The sequence below is a fragment of the Copadichromis virginalis genome, linkage group LG4, assembly GCF_057382275.1.
Source record: "Copadichromis virginalis isolate Kocher_CV1m ecotype Utaka linkage group LG4, C_Virginalis_male_GT1.1, whole genome shotgun sequence".
In the NCBI taxonomy this organism is placed as follows: Eukaryota; Metazoa; Chordata; class Actinopteri; order Cichliformes; family Cichlidae; genus Copadichromis; species Copadichromis virginalis.
Window position 1 is genome coordinate 26,077,404 of NC_140621.1, and position 24,815 is coordinate 26,102,218.

General features: G+C 38.5%; 4 protein-coding genes and 1 pseudogene across 5 annotated transcripts; 2 read left to right on the top strand and 3 right to left on the bottom strand.

Annotated features, from left to right (window-relative positions):
- Positions 1-749: 749 nt before the first annotated feature.
- On the top strand, positions 750-3,288 carry p2ry11 (purinergic receptor P2Y11). The gene is made up of 2 exons (XM_085455458.1): positions 750-865; positions 1,064-3,288. The coding sequence occupies exon 2, from the start codon at positions 1,108-1,110 to the stop codon at positions 2,023-2,025; it is 918 nt and encodes a 305-aa protein (XP_085311584.1). The 5' UTR covers positions 750-865; positions 1,064-1,107; the 3' UTR covers positions 2,026-3,288.
- A 270-nt stretch (positions 3,289-3,558) lies between these two features.
- eif3g (eukaryotic translation initiation factor 3, subunit G) lies at positions 3,559-7,658 on the top strand. Its single transcript, XM_085454519.1, has 10 exons — positions 3,559-3,643; positions 3,726-3,772; positions 4,345-4,433; positions 5,551-5,610; positions 5,708-5,812; positions 5,930-6,125; positions 6,238-6,348; positions 6,906-7,042; positions 7,363-7,469; positions 7,555-7,658. Exons 1-10 carry the CDS (start codon positions 3,621-3,623, stop codon positions 7,568-7,570), a joined length of 891 nt encoding a protein of 296 aa, XP_085310645.1. The 5' UTR covers positions 3,559-3,620; the 3' UTR covers positions 7,571-7,658.
- Positions 7,659-7,878: 220 nt separating this feature from the next.
- On the bottom strand, positions 7,879-11,716 carry LOC146711619 (intercellular adhesion molecule 1-like). The gene is made up of 5 exons (XM_085454518.1): positions 11,538-11,716; positions 9,416-9,691; positions 9,003-9,320; positions 8,639-8,899; positions 7,879-8,556 (listed from the first exon to the last, which is right to left on the bottom strand). Exons 1-5 carry the CDS (start codon positions 11,566-11,568, stop codon positions 8,459-8,461), a joined length of 984 nt encoding a protein of 327 aa, XP_085310644.1. The 5' UTR covers positions 11,569-11,716; the 3' UTR covers positions 7,879-8,458.
- A 2,932-nt stretch (positions 11,717-14,648) lies between these two features.
- LOC146711620 (intercellular adhesion molecule 1-like) lies at positions 14,649-18,991 on the bottom strand. The gene is given in 6 exon segments (XM_085452969.1): positions 14,649-14,728; positions 16,396-16,557; positions 16,975-17,136; positions 18,272-18,392; positions 18,394-18,512; positions 18,988-18,991. Coding segments are annotated over 6 exon segments (648 nt in total).
- Positions 18,992-21,108: 2,117 nt separating this feature from the next.
- LOC146711621 (vascular cell adhesion protein 1-like) lies at positions 21,109-24,369 on the bottom strand (annotated as a pseudogene). Its single transcript, XR_014919926.1, has 5 exons — positions 24,327-24,369; positions 22,887-23,162; positions 22,457-22,774; positions 22,094-22,357; positions 21,109-22,004 (listed from the first exon to the last, which is right to left on the bottom strand). The product of XR_014919926.1 is annotated as a vascular cell adhesion protein 1-like (transcript).
- Positions 24,370-24,815: the final 446 nt, after the last annotated feature.

Consider the following 24,815-nt stretch of genomic DNA (forward strand, 5'->3'; position numbering starts at 1 on the left):
ATTACATGAGCACCTTTTGATACCAGTTTAAAATGAAATGAAATATTAAGACTTTTAATGAAAAGTTCATGTCACCTATTGTTTTTGACACATTATTGAAAGCAAAATATGTTGATCTTTCTGAAAATAAAGTATCTGAGAAAAAGATGTTTAAGTATGATAAATGAAGCTTCAAGTGTTTAAGGATCATAAAAATGAACTTGACCTTTAATAGTCCTTTTTACTATATTTAATAACTGCTATGACACATTTTCTAAGCTTTCATGTACAGTTCTGAACATTTGACACCTACAAAAATTGATGTGAAATCCAGAGTTGCATTGAGGATAAGAAAAAGGGAAGTAGTATATTGCCAATCATAGCCAAACAAGTAATAATAAGCAAAGCAGCTCCCTCAGTGCATGTTGGCCCAGCACCACAAAAGGACGATGTTGGCTAGTTTTTTAAAATTCCTGGATAGCAATTGACTTTTTGTTTTTACTCTATGTGATATGGAATAGATTACATTTGTTATAATGTGAATATATGTATAAATGATCCTCCCAAATTTAGACTAATGGCAGATGAAGGGAAAGATTAAAAAACAAAACAAATGTGGATGGAAGCTTTGCTACAACATACCTAATCTGTCCTGTGACTATTACAGATGCTTGACGTTGGCGTCGTGCTTTTCCTTCTTCTAGTTGTGAAATAAAGACAAAGGGTATGAGGAAGTTGCTTCTATGCTCATGCGTGCGTTCCGCTTCTCGCTCACTTCTATCACCGACAGAGATAAGAATGGTACTTGAGAAGTGTTTCATATTTTTCCTATCTATCACGCAGGACTTAACTTTCAAGTCATAACGCACTATTCGTCACCCTTTCGGTAAGAGAAAAAAAGAATTCATTACTAAATATAATCTCTGTTTTAGCTGTAACACTTTTAAACTTTTAGATAGTGAAAAGCGGTTTCTATAAATAGCTTCAATAACTTCCTTTTCTACAAAAATATAAATTTGTGCCAGAATAATTGTTGTTTTATTAGATAATGAAATTTAATGCATTAATATACTTTGATTTGCAGGGCTTGGACAGTTCTAACAGTGTACCTAAAAGCAAATTAAAAGCATGCTGTCTAACTTCTCTAAATGTGAGAAGTTTCAAACAGGCGCCCTGCCTGTGGTGTATGGAGTTGAGTTTGTCGTGGCTCTGGCTGGAAATCTGTTCGCCCTGTGGCTGCTGGTCGTCAAAGAGAGAAGAAACTGGCACACCGGTGTTGTTCTGTCATGCAACTTAGCCATCAGCGACCTGCTGTACGTCCTCACCCTGCCGTTGTTAATCGTCTACTACTCAAATGACAAGCACTGGATGTTCGGCGACGCTGTGTGCAAGCTGGAAAAGTTTCTTTTCACATGCAACTTATATGTGAGCATCTTCTTCATCATGGCGATAAGCGTGAATCGATGCGTGGCCCTCGCTTGTCCATTTTTCACCCGCTCCTATATAACGCCTGGCCACGCCAAGGTCACCAGTATAGTCATATGGGTCATCGTTGGAGTCATTTCCAGTCCGGTGTTGAAATTTGCATCTGTTTGCTCAGATGGGTCTAATAACAAAATTCAGTGCGTGTCCTTCTGCAACGAGACTGAACACCCTCACTATGTTTACAAATTTTTCCTCTCTATGTTTGGGTGTCTGTTTCCCTTCCTGGTTACTTTCACTTCTTACTGTGTGGTGATTTGGGTAGTTTGGAAGAATGTTAACATAACCCCTCTTGAGAAACGCAAAGTCGCCCTGTTAGTCGCATCAGTGCTTGTGCTGTATGCCATTTCTTTCGTGCCTTATCATTTCTTTCAGATTTATCACTTGCATCTAAGATTATTGCATCCGGACAACACTGTCTGTTGGATCTATGATATGTACCAAGTGTCAAAGGGACTGGCAACTGTGAACATGTGTATCCATCCGGTCCTTTACATGGCTGTGTTTGACAGTATGAGAGTAGCATGTTGTGGAAAAAGCTCAGAAGACAACATCGGGGGGTGATGAGCTGTTGCTCTTGTTGTGGTTTTTGTGTACAGTCTAACACATGCAATGCAATGCATATAGCACTTGCTTGACTTTCTTGTAGCTATCTTATTTCAAAGTGTTACTAGTCTCTATTATGACTTTTCTAAAACACTTTCATTGTGTTTATTTTGGTTAATTTCCTGTTGGCCTAGTTCAGCAATAAAAATTATACTGAATCAGTTATTTCTTTTCATTTTGTTTGCAAGGAGCCAGCCTTTCTTATATTTTTAAGTGCTCCTGAGCAATAGTTCTCTATGGTTTCACAAATTTTCAGTCCAGTCCTTGCATCTGATCACATCACCTGAAAAACGTTTTGTTTTTGTGTTTGTTTGTTTGTTTAACCATTTTATACTGACATATGAATCATTCAAGCATTAACAAAGTCCTCTATGGCAAAGGATGAACCCGAGTTGTGTCTACAAATAACAGACAACATAGCAAAGAACCAATTTTTAAATGTATCTTTTAATTTTTTGTTGCTAGCAGCTTGTCAGAAAAATATTTTAACTTATTCAAAGTACTTTAGTTGAATCTATGAAAATTCCCAAAGATAAATAAAATATTTTTTGCATCAACAACATGATTCCCAACGGGATATTAGTCAAGTGCAGTGTGTCCTTCAAAAAATCTAAGGAAACTGAACAAGTGCAGAACAAAAGAAGAAGTGATGGGTCTGAAAAAATCAAGCTGTGTATGGCAAATGATCAGTCCTGACACCTCGCCTGAGATATGCATCTGGCCCTTGAGCAGATCTAACATTTCTTTGACCTATGCATCTCAGAATTTTCGGTTGTCTGCAGGAGAGACTGCACCCAATTGGACAAGAAACCAACTTCTTTTAAAATGCTTTACTACAATTGACAACATGTTAAATCAAGTCAACATGCCAGCTTCTAAAGTTGACCGACCATCATCTACAGACATCTACCACTTGAGTGAGACAGGCTGCAGTGGTGCAACCTCTGTCCAAAAGATTTGTAAAGGTGCAATCTCCAGAAATACCTTATGTTCCTTGACTTGAATGCAGACCAACAGTGCTTTGAAGAATACTGCTAGAAATAAAGGTTTTCTAATGCCCCAAAATTTGCTCTTGAATGTGCTTCTTTTCCACTATCAAACATGTGAGGAAGGTTTGAAAGAATCCAGAATATTATTTAATTTTCACTAATCTAGTTTTGTGTAGTAGAAGTCCCTTTAAAAATGTAGTTGGTCGAATTGAAAAATAAAAATCGTTGTTATTGTTGCTCTTAAAAAAACTTTTTAAATTAAATTTCATGTTCATGTAAATTGCATGTTCGTGTCTTTGTTTGTTTGTTTTTAAACCCCTAAGATCTCAGATATTGCTTTCTGTTAAAAACTTAATTTTACATTTGCGTAGAATTTTCCAGATTATTATCAACCCCGATGTTTAATTTGGTTTGGTTTTAGACAATGAGTTCTGCGCTCTTATTTTGAAGCAAAAAAAAGGGGGATTACACTATACTTTTATTGTGAAGTGGTAGGAAGTGCGTACAGTAGCGACGCCGCTCGACTCATACTGCTCCGGTCCTAAAGTGAAGCTAGCAGTGAGGATGCCGTCGAGTGAATACGACGAGTAAGTTCTGTTTGTTTCATTTCATACTGTGAAGTCTTTATTGAGCTCAAAATAACGTGGCATTTTCGCATCTGTCTTTCAGCTCCAAGCCCAGCTGGGCTGATCAAGTTGAGGAGGAAGGAGATGAAGGTAAAGAGCCTATTATCAGCTTTAGCTAATGCTAACACATCTGCTGTAGTCCAGTGACTCAAGACGGAGGCCGGCTAGGCGGTTTCCACTTCCACGTGGTTGTTAGGCGTAAACGTAGAGCTAAAAATGTTTTTACCTGAGACATTTGGGTTGTCTAATTATGCAAAAGCTGGAGTGATATATTCGTGTGACTGACATGGATGGACGATTTATTGATGAAAAGAGTTACCGATATATGCTGAGGCCTGTAACAGTGACGTAAGCAGGGTCTCTCAGTACTAACATGAGTGCAGCTATCAGCTAGCAGGCTACGCTAGCAACACAGCTGTGTTAGAAGTAGGGTTTCAGCGCCACGGGTAATCAAAAGTCAATAAGTGTCTTATTGCAAATAAGAACACCCGAGTGTGAAATCCAATTCAGAACTGGATATTTGATCAAAAGATGAGCCTTGATGGTGCTTTCATTGAGAGTTTGATTGAATACGTGGGAAGCGAAGCTCTTCAGAAACGGGGCGTGAAAAACAATCGTTTTTCTAGCAGTTTCAAGGACTAAACTGAATGTTTTCTTCACAGGCACACTGCCATCCCCCAAGGAGACCATCAAAGGAAATATTAAAACTGTCACGGAATATAAAATAGATGATGATGGAAAGAAGTACAAGGTAATAAAACGTTTATTATGTCGTTTTTACAAGACTCATTATACAAAGTCTTATCTTCATTATATTTAAATGGTTAAAAATGCATCTATCATTGCATTTGTAGACCAATAGAGTTATAAGAATGGATGCAGTGATTGCATTACTTTTGTTAAGGAGATATAGATACTGTCTGTAGTGCTGTAGGACAAGTAGTTTTTTCTCCCACTCATTGATCCTTTGCTAAGCATGGGTGTCGCCCATGTAGTAATTGCAGTCTAAAACAGGGCTCTGGAGGAGCATGAAAAAATGGCTGCACAAAAAAGTGCAGGAAAAACGGTTGTTACTGATATAACTGCAGTTCTGTAACGGAGTGTGATAAGGTTTATCATCGATTGTGTAAGGTTATCAGGCTTTAGTCTGTGGTGTCCATGGTCAACCCTGGGCTGCACCTCTGAAACCCTGTGGCACATGATGGGTTGTACAATTTATTTTGAGCATTAGAACTTCATAAGCTATGAGTAATATATGTTAAAAAGCAATTACAGGCACATTTAAAACATAGATACAGAGTAAAACCCATTCTTGTTTTCCATCTACTAGATTCTAAATTTACAAACTTCTCAATTGACATGTTATACAGCAAAGTTACAGATGTAGTCATTAAATGGTTTTTAATATTTCTTTTATTGATACCAGATGCCCTCTAGAGGTCATAGTTTCATCTGAAAGCTTCGAGTAAGACTGCATTTTTCAAGATTTGTATAGATTTTATTAGAGGCGCATTAGTGGCTGCGGTAAAGCAGGTCATCTACTAACTGGAAGGTTGGTTGTTCGGTTCCTTGCTGCTCCAGTCTGCATGCCAAACTATACTTGGGCGAGACACTGAACCTGATGCTTTCATTGAAGTGTTAACGTTAGATAGAAAGCAAGGTAGAAAAAATGCTTTTGTTAATTGGTGAATGAGACATGTTGCATAAAGCCTGAATAGAGTAGATGACTGCTAAATGAGAACCAGTCCTTTTAACATAACCTTCTTAAATATTTGCACTTGCTGTATACAAAGAAACTTGTTTGTAATATTATTAATTAATATTAATATTGATTTATATGTTGTTGATTTTGTTTCTTTGTCCTCTAGATTGTGCGAACCTTTAAGATTGAGACAAGGAAAGCCTCAAAAGCTGTTGCCAGAAGAAAGGTCTGTCTTTAAATTAAATAAAAGTAAACCTTTTTCCACTTTATCCATGAGCAAAATAGTAAACTCTGTGTCAAACATTATCCCGCACTCATTTCAGAACTGGAAGAAATTTGGTAACTCTGAGTATGATGCACCAGGTCCTAATGTTGCCACCACTACCGTCAGTGATGATGTCTTCATGACTTTCATCTCCAGCAAAGAGGTGAGAGTCTTGCTTTTTTGTGTTGCTGCTTTTGTTTACTGTTCTAATAAAAAAAAAAAAAAGTTAACTATGGTGTAGCTTTGCCTTTTTACTTGATGTATCTTTTTCATTTTGTAGGACTTAAATGCCCAAGACCAGGATGAAGATCCGATGAACAAACTGAAAGGACAGAAGATCGTGTCTTGTCGTATTTGCAAAGGTGATCACTGGACTACACGCTGTCCGTACAAGGACACCCTGGGCCCAATGCAGAAGGAGCTGGCTGAACAGCTCGGGCTTTCTACTGGAGACAAGGATAAGCCTGCTGGTTCAGGTATCATGAACATATCATTCATATAGTCAAATTTTTGCTGTCAGATGTTCTGTTGCGGTTTGGTGTTCCTAAAGTTATCATGACTAATGTTGCATGCTTTTCCTTTCACCAGCGGAGCCAGAGCCTGCACAGCCTGCACAGAGCAAGACCGGGAAGTATGTTCCTCCGAGCCTGAGGGATGGAGGCACCAGAAGAGGGGAGTCCATGCAGCCTAACCGCAGAGGTGGGTGCACATTGTCTGCTTATACTATTCACACCCGTTATTCTTTGAGAAATTGCCATAGGCATTATAAAACATGGATGTAACTTCCAGGTCAGAAAAATGAAGCCAGTGCAGCAATGCAGCCATCTGGTGGCTTTCTATTGTGTTGCCACCAGATGGCGATAGAAATGCAGGGTTTCAAAAAGACTTCCAGTCCTATAGAAGTTTAGAGGGAAAGGCTTTCTTAGTTTATGGGCTCTCACTTATTTTTTTTCACTTTTTTGGAAGTCTTAGTAATGCTATGTTTCAAAAAGGAAGATGAAATTGCATGCTCAATGGCTAATGAGTTGTCAGTCAAAAGACATTACACTGAGCTTGCAGTGTTACAGTCACACCCAGCCTCCCAAATTGCGTCCAGTTTTTGCAGCCGAGATGGCAACAGTGGAAATGCTAAACTTCAGGGCTTCAAAACAGATCTTTAGAAACTAGTGGATGGTGTAATGGTAGTGGTATTATGGCTGATAATGCCTGCACAGCCTCAAGTATTGTTCAATAGAAACACTGTTTGTTTTTGACAGCTGATGACAATGCTACCATTCGTGTCACCAACCTGTCTGAGGACACCCGTGAGACAGACCTGCAGGAGCTCTTCAGACCATTTGGCTCAATCTCAAGGATCTATTTGGCCAAGGACAAGAACACGGGACAGTCGAAGGTCAGTTATAAAGCGAACATTTGATTTAATAAAGTGTCAGCAACAATTTCTTAACAAACCTCTTTCCAAGACGGTGTAGCTGATAAATTGACTACAGTGTTTAGTTTTCTGTTCGTAAGAAAATACACAAACATGTTGTCCGTCAAGTGTTCCAGTGAAAGTGAAAATTGAGTGCTTGACTTTATTATTGTCGTTTTTGTATATATTTTTTTAAGTATCAGCTGCTGAGTGTGGGTGCGTTTTCTTTTCCTTTTTTAAAAAACTGTTGACATTGAACTGAAACTGAGCATGGTTCAGTAATCTCATCCTGTTTCCAACAGGGATTTGCCTTTATCAGTTTCCACCGTCGGGAGGATGCAGCAAGAGCCATCGCAGGAGTGTCAGGATTTGGATATGATCATCTTATTCTCAATGTTGAATGGGCCAAGTAAGTTCAGTCTGTCAGTTTTGTCAATGTACTTGTCATAATGTTGTATAATCTTGTCGCTGACTAAATTTCACTCTCTTTGCAGACCGTCAAACAACTGAGGAATTCAGTGTAAATCCCAGGAAGATTCCATATTTTATTGTCATGGTAAAATATGGCTGTTACCGTAATAAAGAGAGTAGTTGTAAATGTCTTTGTCATTATTTCTTTTCTTTAATGCATTTTCTGTCTAGGCTTTATCCTGAATTAAACCTTTACGTCTTCGACATTAGACAAACACTACATTGATTTTCTTGATTTGGAGACGTGAACAGAAAAGAGGAATGGAGCTCGTCACAAAATCATAATTGGCAAAAATGTTAGCTGGCTTTACAAGACCTAAACGATTAGACAGAGATGATGACCATCGTGACACTTATTATCAACTTTATTTTTGATTTAATGTGTGCACGCTTGTAAAACTGGATTTCAGATCAAAAATAAATTGACAAAAGACAACATGTGGCAAGTGAGCAATGCTGCAAAAAGTTACTAATCTTGTTTTCAGGAGATTATATCTAAAAACTGTAGCGTGCATTAGTGAGGACATACTAATACTGACAGGGATTTTAAGCGGTCAAATACTTGAAAGGTTCATGTTGATGCAATTTTTGTCCCAACTTTTCTTTATATTAGCACTGCACAGTGAATCACAGTGAGCTTGACAAATGAAGCCTGCATTTGAAAAGATAGGCCTTATTAACTAATTATGGTGTCAAAAAAGTAAAACACTAAAACATCGAAAGAAGAAAAAAATACAGACGTTACAGTTGATAAGTACAATCATGTTTCCATAAAAAAAATGTATGGATACAAATTGCTAAAACAAAACATGCTATTTGAGCTTTACCAGTCCTCGTGTTTTTAATACATTTAAGAATGTAGCTAAAAAACTTTGAGGATTCAAACATGGCACAGAGCAAATCTTTTGGCTTTGAAAATACATTCTCTTATCTTTTGCATTTGCGATGAATCACTCCCAAAGTACAGATAATAGCAAAAACAATTGCAGCAATTGCAATTGCAGCAATGGCCCCGGGACCAATACCTAAAGAAGAATTTAAAAAAAATCATAGATGATAAAATATAACAAGATGGGAAATGTACTGAATTAACTGATGAGAACTTACCTGGAGGTTTGTTGACTGTGAAGTATTTAGTCACAGTACCCTGGGAGTTTGAGGCGGTGCAAGTATAGACCCCTGGAAACTCAAATGGTCCAGTCAAAATAGGATAATTCACATCCTGATCCTTGTACGTCTCTTGTGCTGCTTGTGGGAATTGCCAGTGGTATGATGGCAAAGGGTTTCCTGTTGCATTGCAACTTAAAATGTTTTTACCAGCTGGCAAGTCCAGAGTCTCATTTGAAGCGCTGATAAAGGTTGGTTGGTCTGAGGACATATGTGAAATCAAATTGCACACAGAAAAACTTGAAAATGAAAATACAAAGAGAAATATTTTTTTGATTACATTAAGATCATTTTAAAAACTCACAGAGTACAGTCAGAATATGCGCCTCTGAACGCACTGGAAGAGGACGTTGTTCCTCTGGCCACAGGTTTAGTTTTGCTTCACACCAGATCTCAGCTCCATCATCATCTCTATGAGCAGTCAGAGTGAGGACAGATGACTTACTGACGGGAGACGGACTGGACTCATCAAATGTCTGAGAAGACAAGATCTTATTTCCTTTGTGCCAAAGCACAGAGAGATTTCTTGCTGGTGCAACATTAACAATGTCACACTGTATGGCAAACTGTTGGCTTTCCACCACTGCACTTAAATTCTTCAGAGACACACTGTCTGGCATTTCTGAAATAAAAAAAAATCAAATGAATTAATTTTACCCAGTTATTAAGTACTAATGACATACTTGAAAAGTGTGAGACAAAGTTAAGGCTACTCACTATAAACAGTGACTGGTAACACTTTTGTACACTGATCACCATCATGGAGATTTACAAAACACATTGGCTCTAACTCCCACACTGGCACAGAGTCAATTCTTAAGAGAAGAGAAGTGACACCCTTGGTAAGGTCCACTCCTCCATATGGAGACTCCCATCCCATTCCATCGGTCTGGTTAGATAGTGAGGTGCAGTTAGCTGAAAAGGAGCCTTGATACCTTACCACAACACTAGGAGGGCTTATTTCTAACGGACAGGAAGTGCTCACAGGCTTTCCTAAAACGATACAGGAAAGCTTAAGTTAGGCGTATCATCAAATAGTAAAGAAAAATACTATCAAATGTGCATATGCTGGTAATGTTTCACTGTGAACCGTGGCTAACAGACCTGGAGCAGCAAAATTTACAGTTGGAAAAGCCTTGAGGAGGATACTCAATGTCCAAAGTGATGAATAAAGCCACACTAAATTATATAACTAACATTATCTGGGATCACTGTTGCAGACTCTTCAAGATTTGTTTCAGTTTGAGATCTCCCACCCACCCACTAAACTTGGTGAGGTTACTGCTAATAATTGAATGATTGAATTTACTTCAGTTTCAATGGGCACTCTCTATAGAAAATCTCTGACAAATACTAACAAGAGTAGTAGCTTTACAAGTCTTATTCAGGTTGTAGTGGGTTCACTAGATGTTCTTTGGGCTTTGGGAAGGCCACTCTAGAAGCTTAATGAGACATTTTCAAACAATTGCCGATTCCAAGATCACCAGTTCAAGAAATTGTACATAAATACAAGTTATTCAGATGTGTCACCATAAGAATGAAATTTCTGACCACAACTTTGTGTCACCTTAACATCCTCTATTGCAAATGCTGTCAGAATATAATTCCTTTTAACTGAGTAGATAATTTAACAGCGTATTTCCGTTTGCTTTGTTGCTACACCTGCTGTCACAAGAGTCAGTTCCGGCTATACAGAGCTGTCTGAGTTGAAAAGAAATCTTTGAGCGCACAGTGTCTTCCAGAGATGGACTGGTGAACTGGCATACCGGGCATTTTCCTGTTGGGCGACGCACTTTTGCGCCGATGGGCCAACTGTATTGCCCAATTCAAATCTCCTAGACATGCCCAGAGCTCGCCCTCCAATACTTTTGCTTTGCACTTGCGCAACGTGTGGAGCAGTGTTTAGTGCGGAAACAGTGGCGAAAATGTGGAGCTGAAAAGATGAGCGAGAGAAAAAAAAATAGATGCAGGAAAATCTGACACATGTTCACTGTGCAGCTAATATTAGCTGCACAGTGAACAGTACCAGCAACACCTAGTAACAAGCCCTTGTAGTGACAGGACGGCTACCTTCGCAAGTGAGGGCTCACTTGACCGCATGAGATACAGAAAGGTGTAATTAACGTGGTAAGGAAATAAGTTGATTTAAGGATTAAAATCAGGATCCAAGTAAAATGAACGGATACTTTAACCATAGTCACTCCAAATACCTAAACTGTGATTTTTAATTGCCACGTGCTGCTAGCCCAATAACAACTGCGCCAACCTGATCAAAAAGAAAAAAAAGCTTCAATATTAATAATTTAAAAAGTGAATATATTCATAATATATCTGTACATGATATTTTCTGTCTATTTGTGTAGTGCCGACCTCTCCATCGCAGACGTAACGGAAACCCTATACGCAGACTGACACGTGCGGGACTATAAATTCGGGTTTGGGAGACGACTTTCAGGTAATCCAGATTCTCAGCCTACAACTCTTTTTTTCCCTAAGTCACTGTGAATTACCATCTTTAAGTGTTGTTAGGAAAAGGACATAGGAGGTAGACTACTTTTCGAAAACAGGCCTACATATAATGCTCACAGCTGCTGACACGTGTGCGCAATGTAAATTTAAAAGTTTGTTGTTTGTGGGACTCGTCATGCATATATACCAAAAAAATGATAATAAACGGAACAATCCCAACGGGACCTTTGCACTTTGAGTGCTCAGACCCTAAAAACGGAGTTGATGTAAAAGAAACAGCGCGCTTCATCCGAAAGATGGGTTCCGTTCTGAAACTATAATTTGGTAACTTTAACAAAGTAAAGAGCGCAAAGAAAAAAAATACACTTACCTATCCACGCAATAAAGATGAAGAAAAACATAGTGTTTTTACCAAGCGTACAAAACCCTCAGAAGGAAACTAAAAACGAAGCAGATCCACCTGAACAGCTTTTTCTAAATGTGCGCACACTCGTGCGTTTCTTCCTTTCGTTTTCTTTCGTCAGGCGCAGAAAGACTACGCCCGTGGAGGAAAATGCAGAGTTATTTTGAAGAAGTTAACAGTTTCCTCACTTTCTGATTTGCACAAGCAAAATTCTAAGTATTGCACAGAAGGTTGTAGTTCATACGTTATATTACACGCAATAAAAATGTCTTGCACTTGCTGTGATTTTGCGAAATAAATCCGCCCGAGCATCTAAACACATGAGTGACACCATACTTAGAATAAGAAAGTGTTTGAACAGCGAGTCAAGTTCATTGATTTCTCTTTGTGTTCGGTGAAAACTAAAGAAATAGTTGGGTTTAAGCAGTGTGTATGTGTTGGGGGGGCGTGGATTCTGTTATTTCGCATTTCATGTGCGTCCTGTAAGACCGTTAGACGCTCAGTCGAATAACCCTGTGTTACAATAAACCCTCCTCACTTCACATAGCGTCAATATTAAACATGATATATTTAAAACGCAGCATCAAAACATGTTGCCAACCAAACAAATGAATGAACAAATAAACAGGATGCTACAGTCTGATGTAATAACATCTTCAAAATGTCAAATCCTCTTTCGCAATCACTTCTGCAAAGATCCAGGTGATGAAATGGACAAGAGGCTGTTGGATTTTTGCAAAGATAGTTCAGACGAGGGAAAACGGGACTGTTTTGACAGCAGTATGTACCAGTGACGCAAAATGAGTCAGGACATATGACTGAAACAAAGTCTTCTGTGTAGAAGACGGGAAGAAGCTAAGATTAAATCTGATTAAGGGTTGCATTTGTAAATACATTTACACTCACAATGTTACTCCTAAACAACTACCGTACTGTAAATACGGTAATTTCAACGTGTTGTCGCCTCTTGGCCAGGACTCCCTTGCAAAAGAGGTTTTTAATCTCAATGGGACTTTTCCTGGTTAAATAAAGGTTAATAATAAAAATGCTTAAAGAAAGCTGATGAAATAATGCTTTTTTCTTTCTTTATTTTCAGTTTTGAAGCATGACTGGACTAACCATCCACTGAGCATGCATTCATGCAAATTTCCCCTTAGACTGGTACTCGTGAGGCAGGTTGTCCTTGGAGATGTGGAAAAATTCAGATCTTCCCCTAAATATTAGGAATCGTAAAGAAATCATATAATCACGAGAAACAATTAAATTTTGGCATTCTCTAAAGAAAATAAGATCTCTGACAAATACCATCGTGACTAGTAAATAACAGTTCAGTTTGTTGGTTATTCACATCAGATAACGTGTAAACAGTTCATGTTAATTTCAAAAATTGCAACGTTCCTTCTTTTTTTTCCAGTTCTGCATCTGGTACAGTTGCTTATCTTGGGGCCACTGTTGTTCTTGGGGTTGAATTTGTTGCATTAAACTTCATATGTAAAAAAAACAAAAAAACAATTTTGTTTTCTTATGGAGACTCCGTGCACTTTATATAAATCCAATGAATAGGCTTTGTTGTTCAAAAATAGAAAGGTTTTATGGTCAGAAGATTTTTCATGTTAATCATTTGTACCTCATTCAAAGCTGCAAGGTTAATGGAGCAACTCCATGTGGGCCTTTGCACTTTCAGTGTTAGGAATCTATTTAAAAGGAGCTTATGTAAAATGAATGCACTCTTTGGAAGATGAGTTCCACAACAGCATAGTAGAGATACTATAGAGATAACTTTAAGTAAAAAGCTCAAGAGAAAAAATACTTATGTATCACTGCAAAACAAAAGATGAAGAACTGCATCATGTTTTTACCAAGTTTCACAAGAAAATTAAATATAAAGCAGATCGACCTCAACAGATGTTTTGAAATTTGTGTAGCTGACCCCAAAAGCTGTTTCCTTTGGCTCTGAGTCACAGAAAAAACTGCCCCTATACAAAGAGCTGCAGCATGGTATACATGAAGTGAACATTGACATGGGCGTTGACTCACTCTATCGTTTCCACAAGCAAACGTTCTAAGAAACTACATGCAGTGTGAACATTCAATAAAGACATCTTCCTGTTAGTTTGACAAATAAAACCACAGAGGCTCCTAAAGACAAGAGAAAGGTCCGATGTGGTTTGTAGAGATATAATATTTCAACTGCAAACTCGCGTAAAATGAGTTTGTCGTGTTCTGCTTTCGTTTTCAAAAGACTGAAAGAAGATGTTCTTGAAAAGGTTACAGTACTGAGTATTCACACACAAAACAAAATGGAGTGATAAAAGTGAACTCAAAGAAAGTTGAGTGCAAGAGGAAATCCATCAACGCTCAACCTTTCACGAACCAAGAGGAGCATCAGTACTCATCAGCATTTGTCCGGGAGGGGGACAAGCCAAGGACTAGCCCTTCACCCCCGGACCTAAGCCCGCTGAAGGTTGCCAGGGATTGGCAGATGCAAGTGGACTTGGTTCAGAGGCCATTTTTTCCCACAGAAATTGTAACAACTACTCTGCGACCAGACCTCGCCCTTTGGTCCAACTCCCAAAAACTTGTTTACATCATTGAGCTGACAGTGCCGTGGGAGGATGCAATGGAGGAAGCCTTTGAGTGTAAGAAGCTGCGGTATGCCAACTTGCCAGCTGAGGCAGAGGACAGAGGCTGGAAGATCAAGGTGCACCCGGTAGAAGTGGGGTGCAGAGGCTTTGTTGCCAGTACAATAGCAAAACTGCTTAGAGAGATTGGAATCAGAGGACAGGCCCAACGGCAGAATTGAGAATTAGCATAGAGAATTAGCTCCCGAGAGGACCAGTCACTGGCTGTGGCTAAAGAGTGATGTCAGCCCTCTTTAGCTGTGGGTAAAGAGTGATGTCAGCCCTCTTTGGCTGTGGCTAAAGAGTGATGTCAGCCCTCTTTGGCTGTGGCTAAAGAGGGCTGACATCACTTGAGCAGCTAAAGCAGTCAGCTAACCATGAGACACATGCCCAGGATTGATCAACCCGTGGTGTGCCTGCCACAGGAGAGGGCATCAAAGGGGTAGAAAACCTAACACTAGAAACTTTGCTGTTTGACTGATACAGCTGTCTCAGGGCCTCCTGGAGGCCGTGCAGTTAACCTCATGGTAGTGAAACCTAAAGGAGGAATGGAAGAGAAAAAAGAAAAGGAAAAATGTTCCTGCTCTTCTTCTCTTTTCTGGAAGGCAGTGGGGAGGTAAAGCATACAGCCTGATCCGACAGGGAGGTGTAGGAAGCCAGATCAGGCGCCCCCCTTCCAGCTCACCCGATGAATCCAAGGTCCACTGCTGACGATATGTCCCAAATTTAATATGATAATCTAGATCAGATCTCTAATCCCTAAACGTAACCAAGGAAGGTAAAAAAATAGCAGATTAGCTTGGGATAAAAGACTGAAACACCCTGTGAAGTTGGAGCACACAAAAATGTGTCCAGCTAGTAAAGTTTCTGGGCTGCCTTTCCTCATAACAGGCATCTCTCAAGACTTTCTCCATTTGAAGCAATGTACTATCAGGGATTGTAACATTTAGTCCTTTTACTGAATTAAAAAAAAAGGTATTTCTGTCAAGGTCACATTCAGTTTCATCCACATGTCTGGAGGGTTACCTAGAGAAATCATGAATTCAGTCTACAGTAGAGATCAGTTTATGAATGAGATATCCAAAAAGGTTTCCAAAATCCATCGCTGCTCCTCTCCTGGGTGGGGAAACGAAATCCAAAACCAAGTTTCCAGTTAACCTAAATCATGGGACTGGTTCCAGAATAATCCACAGACTCTACTCTCCAACAAAACTTTCCACAAATGAAGGCTTTGCTGGTGGAGATGAAACATGATTCTTCACACATAGCCAGCTGACTCCCCATGAATCTTGACCAGGAGGACAAGGCAAACTGAGTAAGTCAGAGAATCAAGCAAGACCACGATCTCAAACATAACAAATGCAGCCAAAAGAGTCCGACAATATAATGCAGTGATTTACAAAGTGTTGGCTCAACCCCCTAGTGGGCCATGAAGGCACTGCAGATAGGCCGAAGTGATACAAATTCATTCTGATGAACAGTGACATATATTTATATACAAAAATCAATCAAAACTGGTAGTAGGAGTGGTTTAGTTTGTGATATTAGTCATTACTCTGACCTACATTTACTGCTCTTGCATTAATAATATTAATGTAACATTGCTTCTTTGTACACTGGCACAAAGTCAGTTTTAAGGGGAAGAGAAGAAAAATTGTAGGTAAGGTCCACTCCTCCATATGAACACTCCCATCCCATTCCATCTGTCTGGCAGAAATTTGTAGCCAGCAGCCTGTGAGATTTATGTTTTTTGCATACATTTTTAAAGGAAATGCATCACTTTATGTTGTATTTTGATTAGATTGAGGATTTTATGGTTTTAGTGATGCAGCACTCTTGACTCTTGGAAATGGCTGGTATACAGCAATGACATGGCAGTGATTGACAAGACAAGTTAGTGTGTGTGAGTGTAAAAGAAGCATCAGCTGGAGTTTAAAATGGCCTGTATTTATATAGCGCTTTTTCTAGTCCCTAAGGACCCCAAAGCGATTTACACAACCAGTCACACACACATTCACACACTGGTGATGGCAAGCTACATTGTAGCCACAGCCACCCTGGGGCACACTGACAGAGGCTGCCGGACACTGGCGCCACCGGGCCCTCTGACCACCACCAGTAGGCAACGGGTGAAGTGTCTTGCCCAAGGACACAACGACCGAGACTGTCCAAGCCGGGGCTCGAACCGGCAACCTTCCGATTACAAGGCAAACTCCCAACTTTCACATTATGAGCTTCAGAACGCACCGGAGGAGGACCTTGTTCGTCTGGCCACAGGTTCAGCTTTGCTTCACACCAGATCTCAGCTCCATCATCATCTCTATGAGCAGTCAGAGTGAGGACAGATGACTTACTGACTGGATGGACTGGTGTAGTGCCAGATTTGTTTTTTCATGTATTAATCACATATTTAATCACTAGTTCGAATGCTTATGGAATGTTAACACAGTGAGGCCATTGTAATGGGAGACGTTAAACAGATAGTGGGACTCCTGCTTATCAGGGATGTAAATCCTTAGGTGATGGCCAAGCAGAAAACAAGGTCATAATTCTCTGTGAGGGAGAAGGTATAGCCCCCCCGTGAGAGGGGCCAACGTGTAAGTTTGTGGAATGTTCTTTGTCTGTGTCTCTGTATATAAGATGTAAGGGCGATGGCCACAATTCAGAGATGGTCCTGGTGTTTCACTGGGATGCTCTCTCCACATTGCAATGTGTTTATTAAACCCACTTCAAATCAAGCTCACTGGGTGTGTTGCAGGTTATTGTTAAAATTTCTACAACACTGGACTCATCAAATGTCTGAGAAGACAAGATCTTATTTCCTTTGTGCTAAACTACTGAAAGATTTTTTGCTGGTGCAACATTAACAATGTCGCACTGTATGGCAAACTGTTGGCCTTCTTCCACTGTACCTAAATTATTCAGAGACACACTGTCTGGCATTTGTGTAACAAAAAGGGATACAATTACAGTTTTTTTTACAGCCGCTAGGACACATTTCACAATACTTAGGTCACTTTTGCAAAACTCTTCACACAATCCTCCTAACTGACCTTCAGCTTGGCAAAGCAGTTCATTTCACATTCAAAATGCACTACAACTACCAAAACACTTTATTCAGGTCTCAAATAAACTCATTCTTCCAGAACACTAGCAAAGGTTGACAGCCGACAAACACACTTTGTCACCCACAAAACAATGACCTAAAAAACACTAACAACATGTAGCATTACACAGTGTTTTCTTGTGTAAAACAAGGACACATCTCTGTTTATAATTTCAATATATGTTACTGGAATGAATCAGACATCATGCAGAATTCGTTAATATTTGTTTATGTACCGTATTTTTATTTTTTTGCACTAAGTAATCCCAAAATACAAGAATTTGTATACACACCATCCACTGATACACATACAATAGTAATGCTAATCTACTCGGTCTTCTCCATTTGGCCACAGGTTCTCATCCACATCACATCTCATGTCATCTAGGGCAATACACCTAGGAAAGAATCTTCTGGCATGCCAGAATTGAAGGAGTTGAAAAATTGAAGGAGTAACACCTGTGTAGATGTTCATCTACAATGAGAATAAGCTGTGGCTGGTTAAACTGCATTTTTAGATTTAAAATATGTTTCAATAAAATATTGCTGTTGAATTTTGCTGTCTTTTTAAGTTTTGCATTGTGTTATTGTTTTGACCATAAGTTTAACAGTTTTGAAAACAGTATGTAAGTACATGCAAAATGTCCTGTACGTACAAAGATTTTTGGCAGTTGTTGTGTCTGAGTGGGAAGATAATTCATGAAATTTGAGAGATGTAGTCATTGAATGCATTTTGTGCCAAAACAATGATAACTGATCCTCAGTTTAGCCCACATAGACTTCTGTTGTGCTCACTGTGTGAGGAGTTTTGCAAAAGTGACCTAAGTATTGAGAAATGTGTCCTAGCGTCTGTAAAAAACTGTAATTCATGTTATTTTCATGTTATTCAGTGAATACTAAAAATTGCGTGCTCAGATAAAGTTAAGGCTACTTACTATAAACAGTGACCGGTAACACTTTTGTACACTGATCACCATCACGGGAATTCATATAACACATTGCTTCTATCTCCCACGCTGGCACAGAGTCCATTTTAAACAGAAGAGAAGTGACGCCCAGGATAAGGTCCACTCCTCCATATGAAGACTCCCATCCCGCCCATTCCTTCAGTCTGGTCAGACGATGAGGTGCAGTTTGCTGATAAGGAGTCTCCAAACCTTACCACAACTCTAGGAGTGCTAAGTTCTAATGGACAGGAAGTGCTCACAGGCTTTCCTAGAATGATACAGGAAAGCTTAACATAGGCATATAGTATGATACAGCAACATTTAAATTCGGCATGTGGTCAAATAGTAACAATTAAAAATAATAAAATGATAAACTTAGCACATTATTTCAGCTCTGCTGGTATTCTGGATGCATGGATACATTAATTTGCATATCCTTTTAATATTTAGGCTTTGATTTTACTGTGAATTTTCTTTTCTGATCACTATGGTAATGTTTTGCTGTGAAACATAGCTAACAGACCTAGAGGAGCAAGATTTACAACTGCAGAAGCTCTAAGACTGAATAATGTCCAAATGTGTTACGACCCTCCCACTCTCAACAAAACACCGCCTACCATTTTCTGTTGGCTGGTGTGAGAGGATCATCAGCTAATGCAGCTCAACTGTGTCTTCCAGGACTGTTACTGTTTATACTTTTTTAGGCAATGTTGTTAATTGTGCTATGCAGTATGGATTAATACCCATTGTCCGCCATGAGGACTTACACTTTACCTTAGTTGATGTTAGAAACTTTTAATCCTTTACAGGATTTTCATTTTCTCAACCAGAGTGAATTGGTGATACTGGGACAGGAGGTTGAAGTTGCAGTATAATTCTAAAACATTTAATTTCATCTTATAAATGCAAATGAAAACACTTTTTCTTTCTATGCTCTACAGTTAGCTTATTTTAGTTTGTGTGTCAGGAGAACAAAGTGGTCTACAGATTTTTACTACACTTACTTTTCTTCAGTTACAGCACAAGAGTGCGCTAGTGAAATGCAAAATTGTTTATCCAAATAAAAAAAAAGGTCATTAAAATTAAGCAAAAATTGAAAAAAAGAAAAAGTAAAATCACAGACTTAAAAATATAGTTTAAGTGGACAGAAAGGATTATATTTAAAAGGAAAAAAAAAAGAAAAAAAAAGAAAAAAGACAAAAAAAAAAAGAAAAGAAAGGATTATATTGATTTTAATATTCATACAATAATGCAAACACATAAAGATACTTGCAAAACAGGTCATTTCTTTATTTTATACCTAACCACTTTGTAAATCCTGGTGACTACAGTATTTTTACCAGTATGACTAAATATACTAGGCATAAAAGCCCAAAAACATCAGAAATCCCTTTTGGCAAGTCAAACACTTTGCAGTCAGATCCTAAACTTCAGCAGGCAGCTGTCACGGCGGGGTGTACTGATTAAATTTTGAAACTGGACCCAAAAGCAGGACACGGAGGACGACAAAACTGTGATGAACTAAAAGCGAGCCTCTTCTTGTGGCTGATATAAAACTGTTACAAACAATAAGGCAAAAGCGCATGAGGGAAACTGTGAAGGGATACACCCAAGACTGAACATCATCATGAAACACACTAACATGACATGGGGGATGACAACAGACGACCTGACACAGACCGAACGGAAACACACTGACTAAATGCATACAAGGGGTGCTCAAGGGAAGTGACCACACATGGGGAAGCGCTGACACAAATTAACATGACACCACAGGAGGAAGTGAAACTAAACACAACAAGCAATGAACACAAGACTCTTTCAAGATAGAACAGGAAACATGGAGACGTAGACATGACATGAACTTAACAAGAACCACACAGACATGAAACATGACAGGTAGACACACGAACCAGGGAGACGACGAAAAAGGGATCTAAGAAACAAAAGACTAAAACAGCAACTAAATGAGCTAAACTGAAACGAAAACACAAAAAAAGGTACATTAAACTCAAAAACTTGGTCACACGACCCAGTATCTTGACAGGCAACAAAGGCAGTGATGAGCAGACAGGCTTATAACATTGTAGCCTGTATTTGTACTTGTATGTGAACTGTAGCCACAGTTTTATTTTGCTAGCCATTAATTATGGGACAGTGCACTTCAGGTCATTTTACTGAGTAACAGGAAAGGAATGTAATACTTTCTTTGTTAAGTAATTAATAACGTACATGTATGTACCCTAACCCACGTGCATTACTTTTAAGAAAAATAATGAGTAATGTGTAGCAAGCCCAACAAAATTGTTATAGCATAACATCCTCAGTTTAACCAGAACATTTTTCTAATAGTTTAACAAGCCCTCTTTTAGATGAAATGATCAAATCATAGAAAATAAATTTTTTTAAAAAAGAGTGAATGTTACCACCTTGAAATGACTGAAACGTAGGAATGAACCAGACCTTACACTAATTCCACAGCTGTGTGCAAAATACAAGTTTTTGAGCATGTTTAGACCCAAAAAATGTGTTTTATTTCCATTAATAACAGTTAAATTGATGAGTGGAGTAATTAAAACCAGAGATTTCCGATTTCAGTGTTTGTCCCCTCTTAAGAAATGGGGATGAAATTAAATTTTTTTAAAAATCATATCCAAATATGAGTTTTTTTATGATTACATTACAACAACAGATTACAACAAAACACACTTACTTATCTAAGCATTGAAACTGCTCAAAATTAAGAACCAAATCAAGTTTTCACCAAGCGTGCATACAATGAAATTAAAAATAAAACTTTCCTCCGTTTTGTGGTGCAGAAAACAAGTCAGCTCATTCCCTGATTTACACATTTAAAAATATGTGTATGTGTAAGCGCGTACGCGGAAATATGTGTGTGTATGTATGTACGCATGCATACATGTGTATATACATATATGTATGTATGTATGTATGTGCGTGTATGTTTATATGGGTGTATCCGTATGTTTGCAGGGGTATGTATAACTTGTACATATCTTTCTTGTGTAAATTTAAATTTGTCTGTGATTGTGTAAATACTTATGCTATTGCGTACTTCACACATGGAGAAATGCCAAACAGCCTTTCATTGTTCTTGTAACAGTGACAATAAAAGCTGTTCTATTGTATATCTAAAAGTTGTAAAGATGTGTGTGGATCATACATTAAATTGAGCACATGAAAAGATGTGAACATGCAATAAAATGTCTTGCATTTCCTGTTTTCTGAGAGAGAAAAACACAGGCGTGCGTAAAGACTTGATAAAAATCACAAGCGGTTTTCTAAAATTAGAATTAGAAAAAGTTTCAGTTGACAGTCAGAGGCAAATTTGTTCCTTCTTATTTCTGTCCAGCGAAAAGTTAAAATAAATGAATAGCTGAGGATGATATCTGATTATTAATCTGTTTTGTTTATACACATGTTTACACTCATAGTGTTGCTGTTAAACACGTTTCTGCTAGATTAAATTTGTTTGTTTGGACAGCAGTCTCTTGATTAGTGGAGCTTTAGCGATAGCTGACAAGATGGTGCATTTTTTCAGCTACAGCTTTAAAACAAGCATGCACCCATTCAAATTTGTTTTATACTGGTACTGATGAGGTAGGTTGTCCTTGGAGATAGTCGCCTTTCTTGCATGAAAATATGCCTCTGTGTGTCGTAAAAACTAGAAAAGCAAGGAAGAGCAGGAGTCCAAAGGCCACAAGTAGTCTGACTATTGCTGTGATGATTGTTTGATCTCCTGTGAGAGATGGGAAAGTTTCTTACATAAAATCAATCGCAAATCCCAAAATAAAGATTTAAACAGACAAAGAACTGCCAAGAACTTACGTGGAGCTTTGGTGATGATAAAGTATTTGGTCACAGTGCCCTGGCTGTTTGAGGCGGTGCAGATATAGACCCCTGGAAACTTAGATGATGGAGTCAAAATAGGATGATTCACATCTTTACTCCTGTACCACACTTGTGTAAAGTTTGGGAATTGCCAATGGTAGGATGGTACTGGATTTCCTCTAGCTGTACAATTTAAAGATATTTTGCTCCCAACTGTCATTTCCAAATTCTCATTTGGATCATTGGTGAAGGTTGGTGGGTCTGAGGACATCCAATCAAAATACAGACAAAGAAAGAAAAGCTCATGTTTTCAGTATGAAATCTTGTGGTGATTAAATTAAGAGCATGTTAAAAACTCACAGAGTACAGTCAGAGTATGAGCTTCTGAACGCACTGGAGGAGGACCTTGTTCCTTTGGCCACAGGTTCAGCTTTGCTTCACACCAGATCTCAGCTCCATCATCATCTCTATGAGCAGTCAGAGTGAGGACAGATGACTTACTGACTGGAGATGGACTGGACTCATCAAATGTCTGAAAAGACAAGGTCTTATTTCCTTTGTGCTAAACTACTGAAAGATTTCTTGCTGGTGCAACATTAACAACATCACACTGTATGGCAAACTGTCGGCCTTCTTCCACTGTACGTACATTCTTCAGAGACGCACTGTCTGGCATTTCTGAAAAAGAAAATAATTAAAAAAATAATAATAAAATGACTCAAAGTTAATCAGTGAAAATATAATAATGATGACCTTCTTAGAAATGTTAGACTAAGTTAAGGCTACTCACTATAAACAGTGACTGGCAATATTTTCACACACTGATCACCATCACGGGAATTCACATAACACATTGGCTCCATCTCCCACACTAGCACAGAGTCAATTTTAAAGGGAAGAGAAGTGACATTCTGGGTAAAGTCCACTGCTCCATATGGAGACTCCCATCCCATTCCATCAGTCTGGTCAGATAGTGAGGTGCAGTTGGCTGAGAAAGAGTCTCCAAATCTCACCACAACTCTAGGAGGGGTTATGTCAAATGGACATGAAGTGCTCACAAGCTTTCCTAAAAATAAATAAATAAATAAAATAAAACAATAATACTGGGAGTAAGGGACTTAAGGCGTGTGATGAGTTTCACTCTACCATCTGAGTTAGGTGAATGTTAATGTGAGTGCAAATGGTTGCCTGTCTCTCTGTGTCAGCCTTGAGACAGACTGGCGATCTGTCCAGGGTGTACCCTGGCTTTCACCCTATGGCAGATGGGATAGGTGACCCTGATAATGATAAGCGGACGAGAATAGATGCATGGACAATATTGCAAATTGGGTGGTTGTAATATACTGACCCGTTTTAGGTGACACGTTCCATTTAACTTTCAAGAGTGGTTTGATTTTTGATCACACTGTTCATAACTCTGGATTTAAAATATAGATGGACATATTTTTATTGTAAAAAACCATGAAATTGTTTGTGTTCCTCTGTTACAACATTCATAGTTTTACTGATACTTAACATAATGGAAGATTTGGAGGTTAAGAGAAATTGATGGAGCTACAGAGGCCTTGAGGCACAAACTAAATGTTGAAAGTGAGATGAAACGGCGAAGTACTTTTTTTGCATAAAGAATAAGTCATACTAAATTACATTAAAATATTTTTAGAAAATCTGTAAATGTCTTAAAATAGGATAAAGGAAAAATGATAGATATAATAAAAACAAACACAGACTAAAAGTAAGTCCCAATATAAAATTATAATATAATTTGGTCACTTTAGTCTCTAAAATACTTTAGCTGCTTTAGAGTTGCTAAATAATGATCCATTCATTGAATTACTGCAATGAAAGAAGCAATTTGTAGCATATTTGGATTGAAGACTTCTGGTCAAATGTCTAATGACCTGCAACTTAGTAAATAATAGGACAATATCTAAAATATAACAGCTGCTAGGCTTTTGGGGGTTGTTTGTTTTTGGAGGCAGCAAATTTACACTAGAAAGACTCCAAGTGATAAATGCTAAAGATTTTAGATAATGACTTCATAAAGTGGATTTAAATTAAACTGATAATCTGAAGAAATAAAAAGCTTATGACCAGTGCTAATGTGGTTGAAGGTTTTCTCCTGAAGAGGAACTGGACTTTGTGTTAAAACTATAGAAATATAATATGGTAACTATATAACAAAGCAACAAGCACAGCAAAAACAAGCAAACAAACAAAACAGACCCACCTGTGCATGCGATTATGCAGCTGAAGATGAAGGGCCGCCACATCATGGCTTCAACAGATGTGTTCACAAGTGCATCAAAGTTCAGAACTTTCCTCCTGAGTCCGAGATTAACAGATGGATATTTTGGTAGATGCAGATACAGTAAGTCTTCTTTAGCCAGAGGCAAATCTATTCTAGCCTGTACTGTTCAAGAAAAGAGAACTCAAAAAAGCCATACTAGTCTTGTGAAGAACCCCGCCCCCCCCAAAAAACCAACAAACTAAAGAAGAGAAAAAAAAAAACACAACACACACACTTGCAGACAAGTTGCGGCGTCTGTTGTTCCGATTTAACACCAGCAGTCTAACAGTCCCTCTGAGAATACTCGTACTTCTGCAAATTACAAGACAGGGAAGGAGCCCTGCTCCACTTACTGGACTTTTTTGTACCATTTTTGTGAATTTTAGTGCAGACAGTCTGAAAACAACTCTGTGCAAATTTAAAATGATT

Excerpts from the sequence above, each read along its gene's own strand:
- p2ry11 (XM_085455458.1), top strand. The coding sequence starts at position 1,108 with ATGCTGTCTAACTTCTCTAAATGTGAGAAGTTTCAAACAGGCGCCCTG.
- eif3g (XM_085454519.1), top strand. The coding sequence starts at position 3,621 with ATGCCGTCGAGTGAATACGACGA. Across the intron at positions 6,126-6,237 it reads GGATAAGCCTGCTGGTTCAG|CGGAGCCAGAGCCTGCACAG; the intron begins GTATCATGAACA and ends TCCTTTCACCAG. Across the intron at positions 7,043-7,362 it reads AGAACACGGGACAGTCGAAG|GGATTTGCCTTTATCAGTTT; the intron begins GTCAGTTATAAA and ends TGTTTCCAACAG.
- LOC146711619 (XM_085454518.1), bottom strand. The coding sequence starts at position 11,568 with ATGTTTTTCTTCATCTTTATTGCGTGGATAG. Across the intron at positions 8,900-9,002 it reads GCATATTCTGACTGTACTCT|ACCAACCAACCTTTATCAGC; the intron begins GTGAGTTTTTAA and ends ATATGTCCTCAG. Across the intron at positions 8,557-8,638 it reads CACAGTCAACAAACCTCCAG|GTATTGGTCCCGGGGCCATT; the intron begins GTAAGTTCTCAT and ends ATTCTTCTTTAG.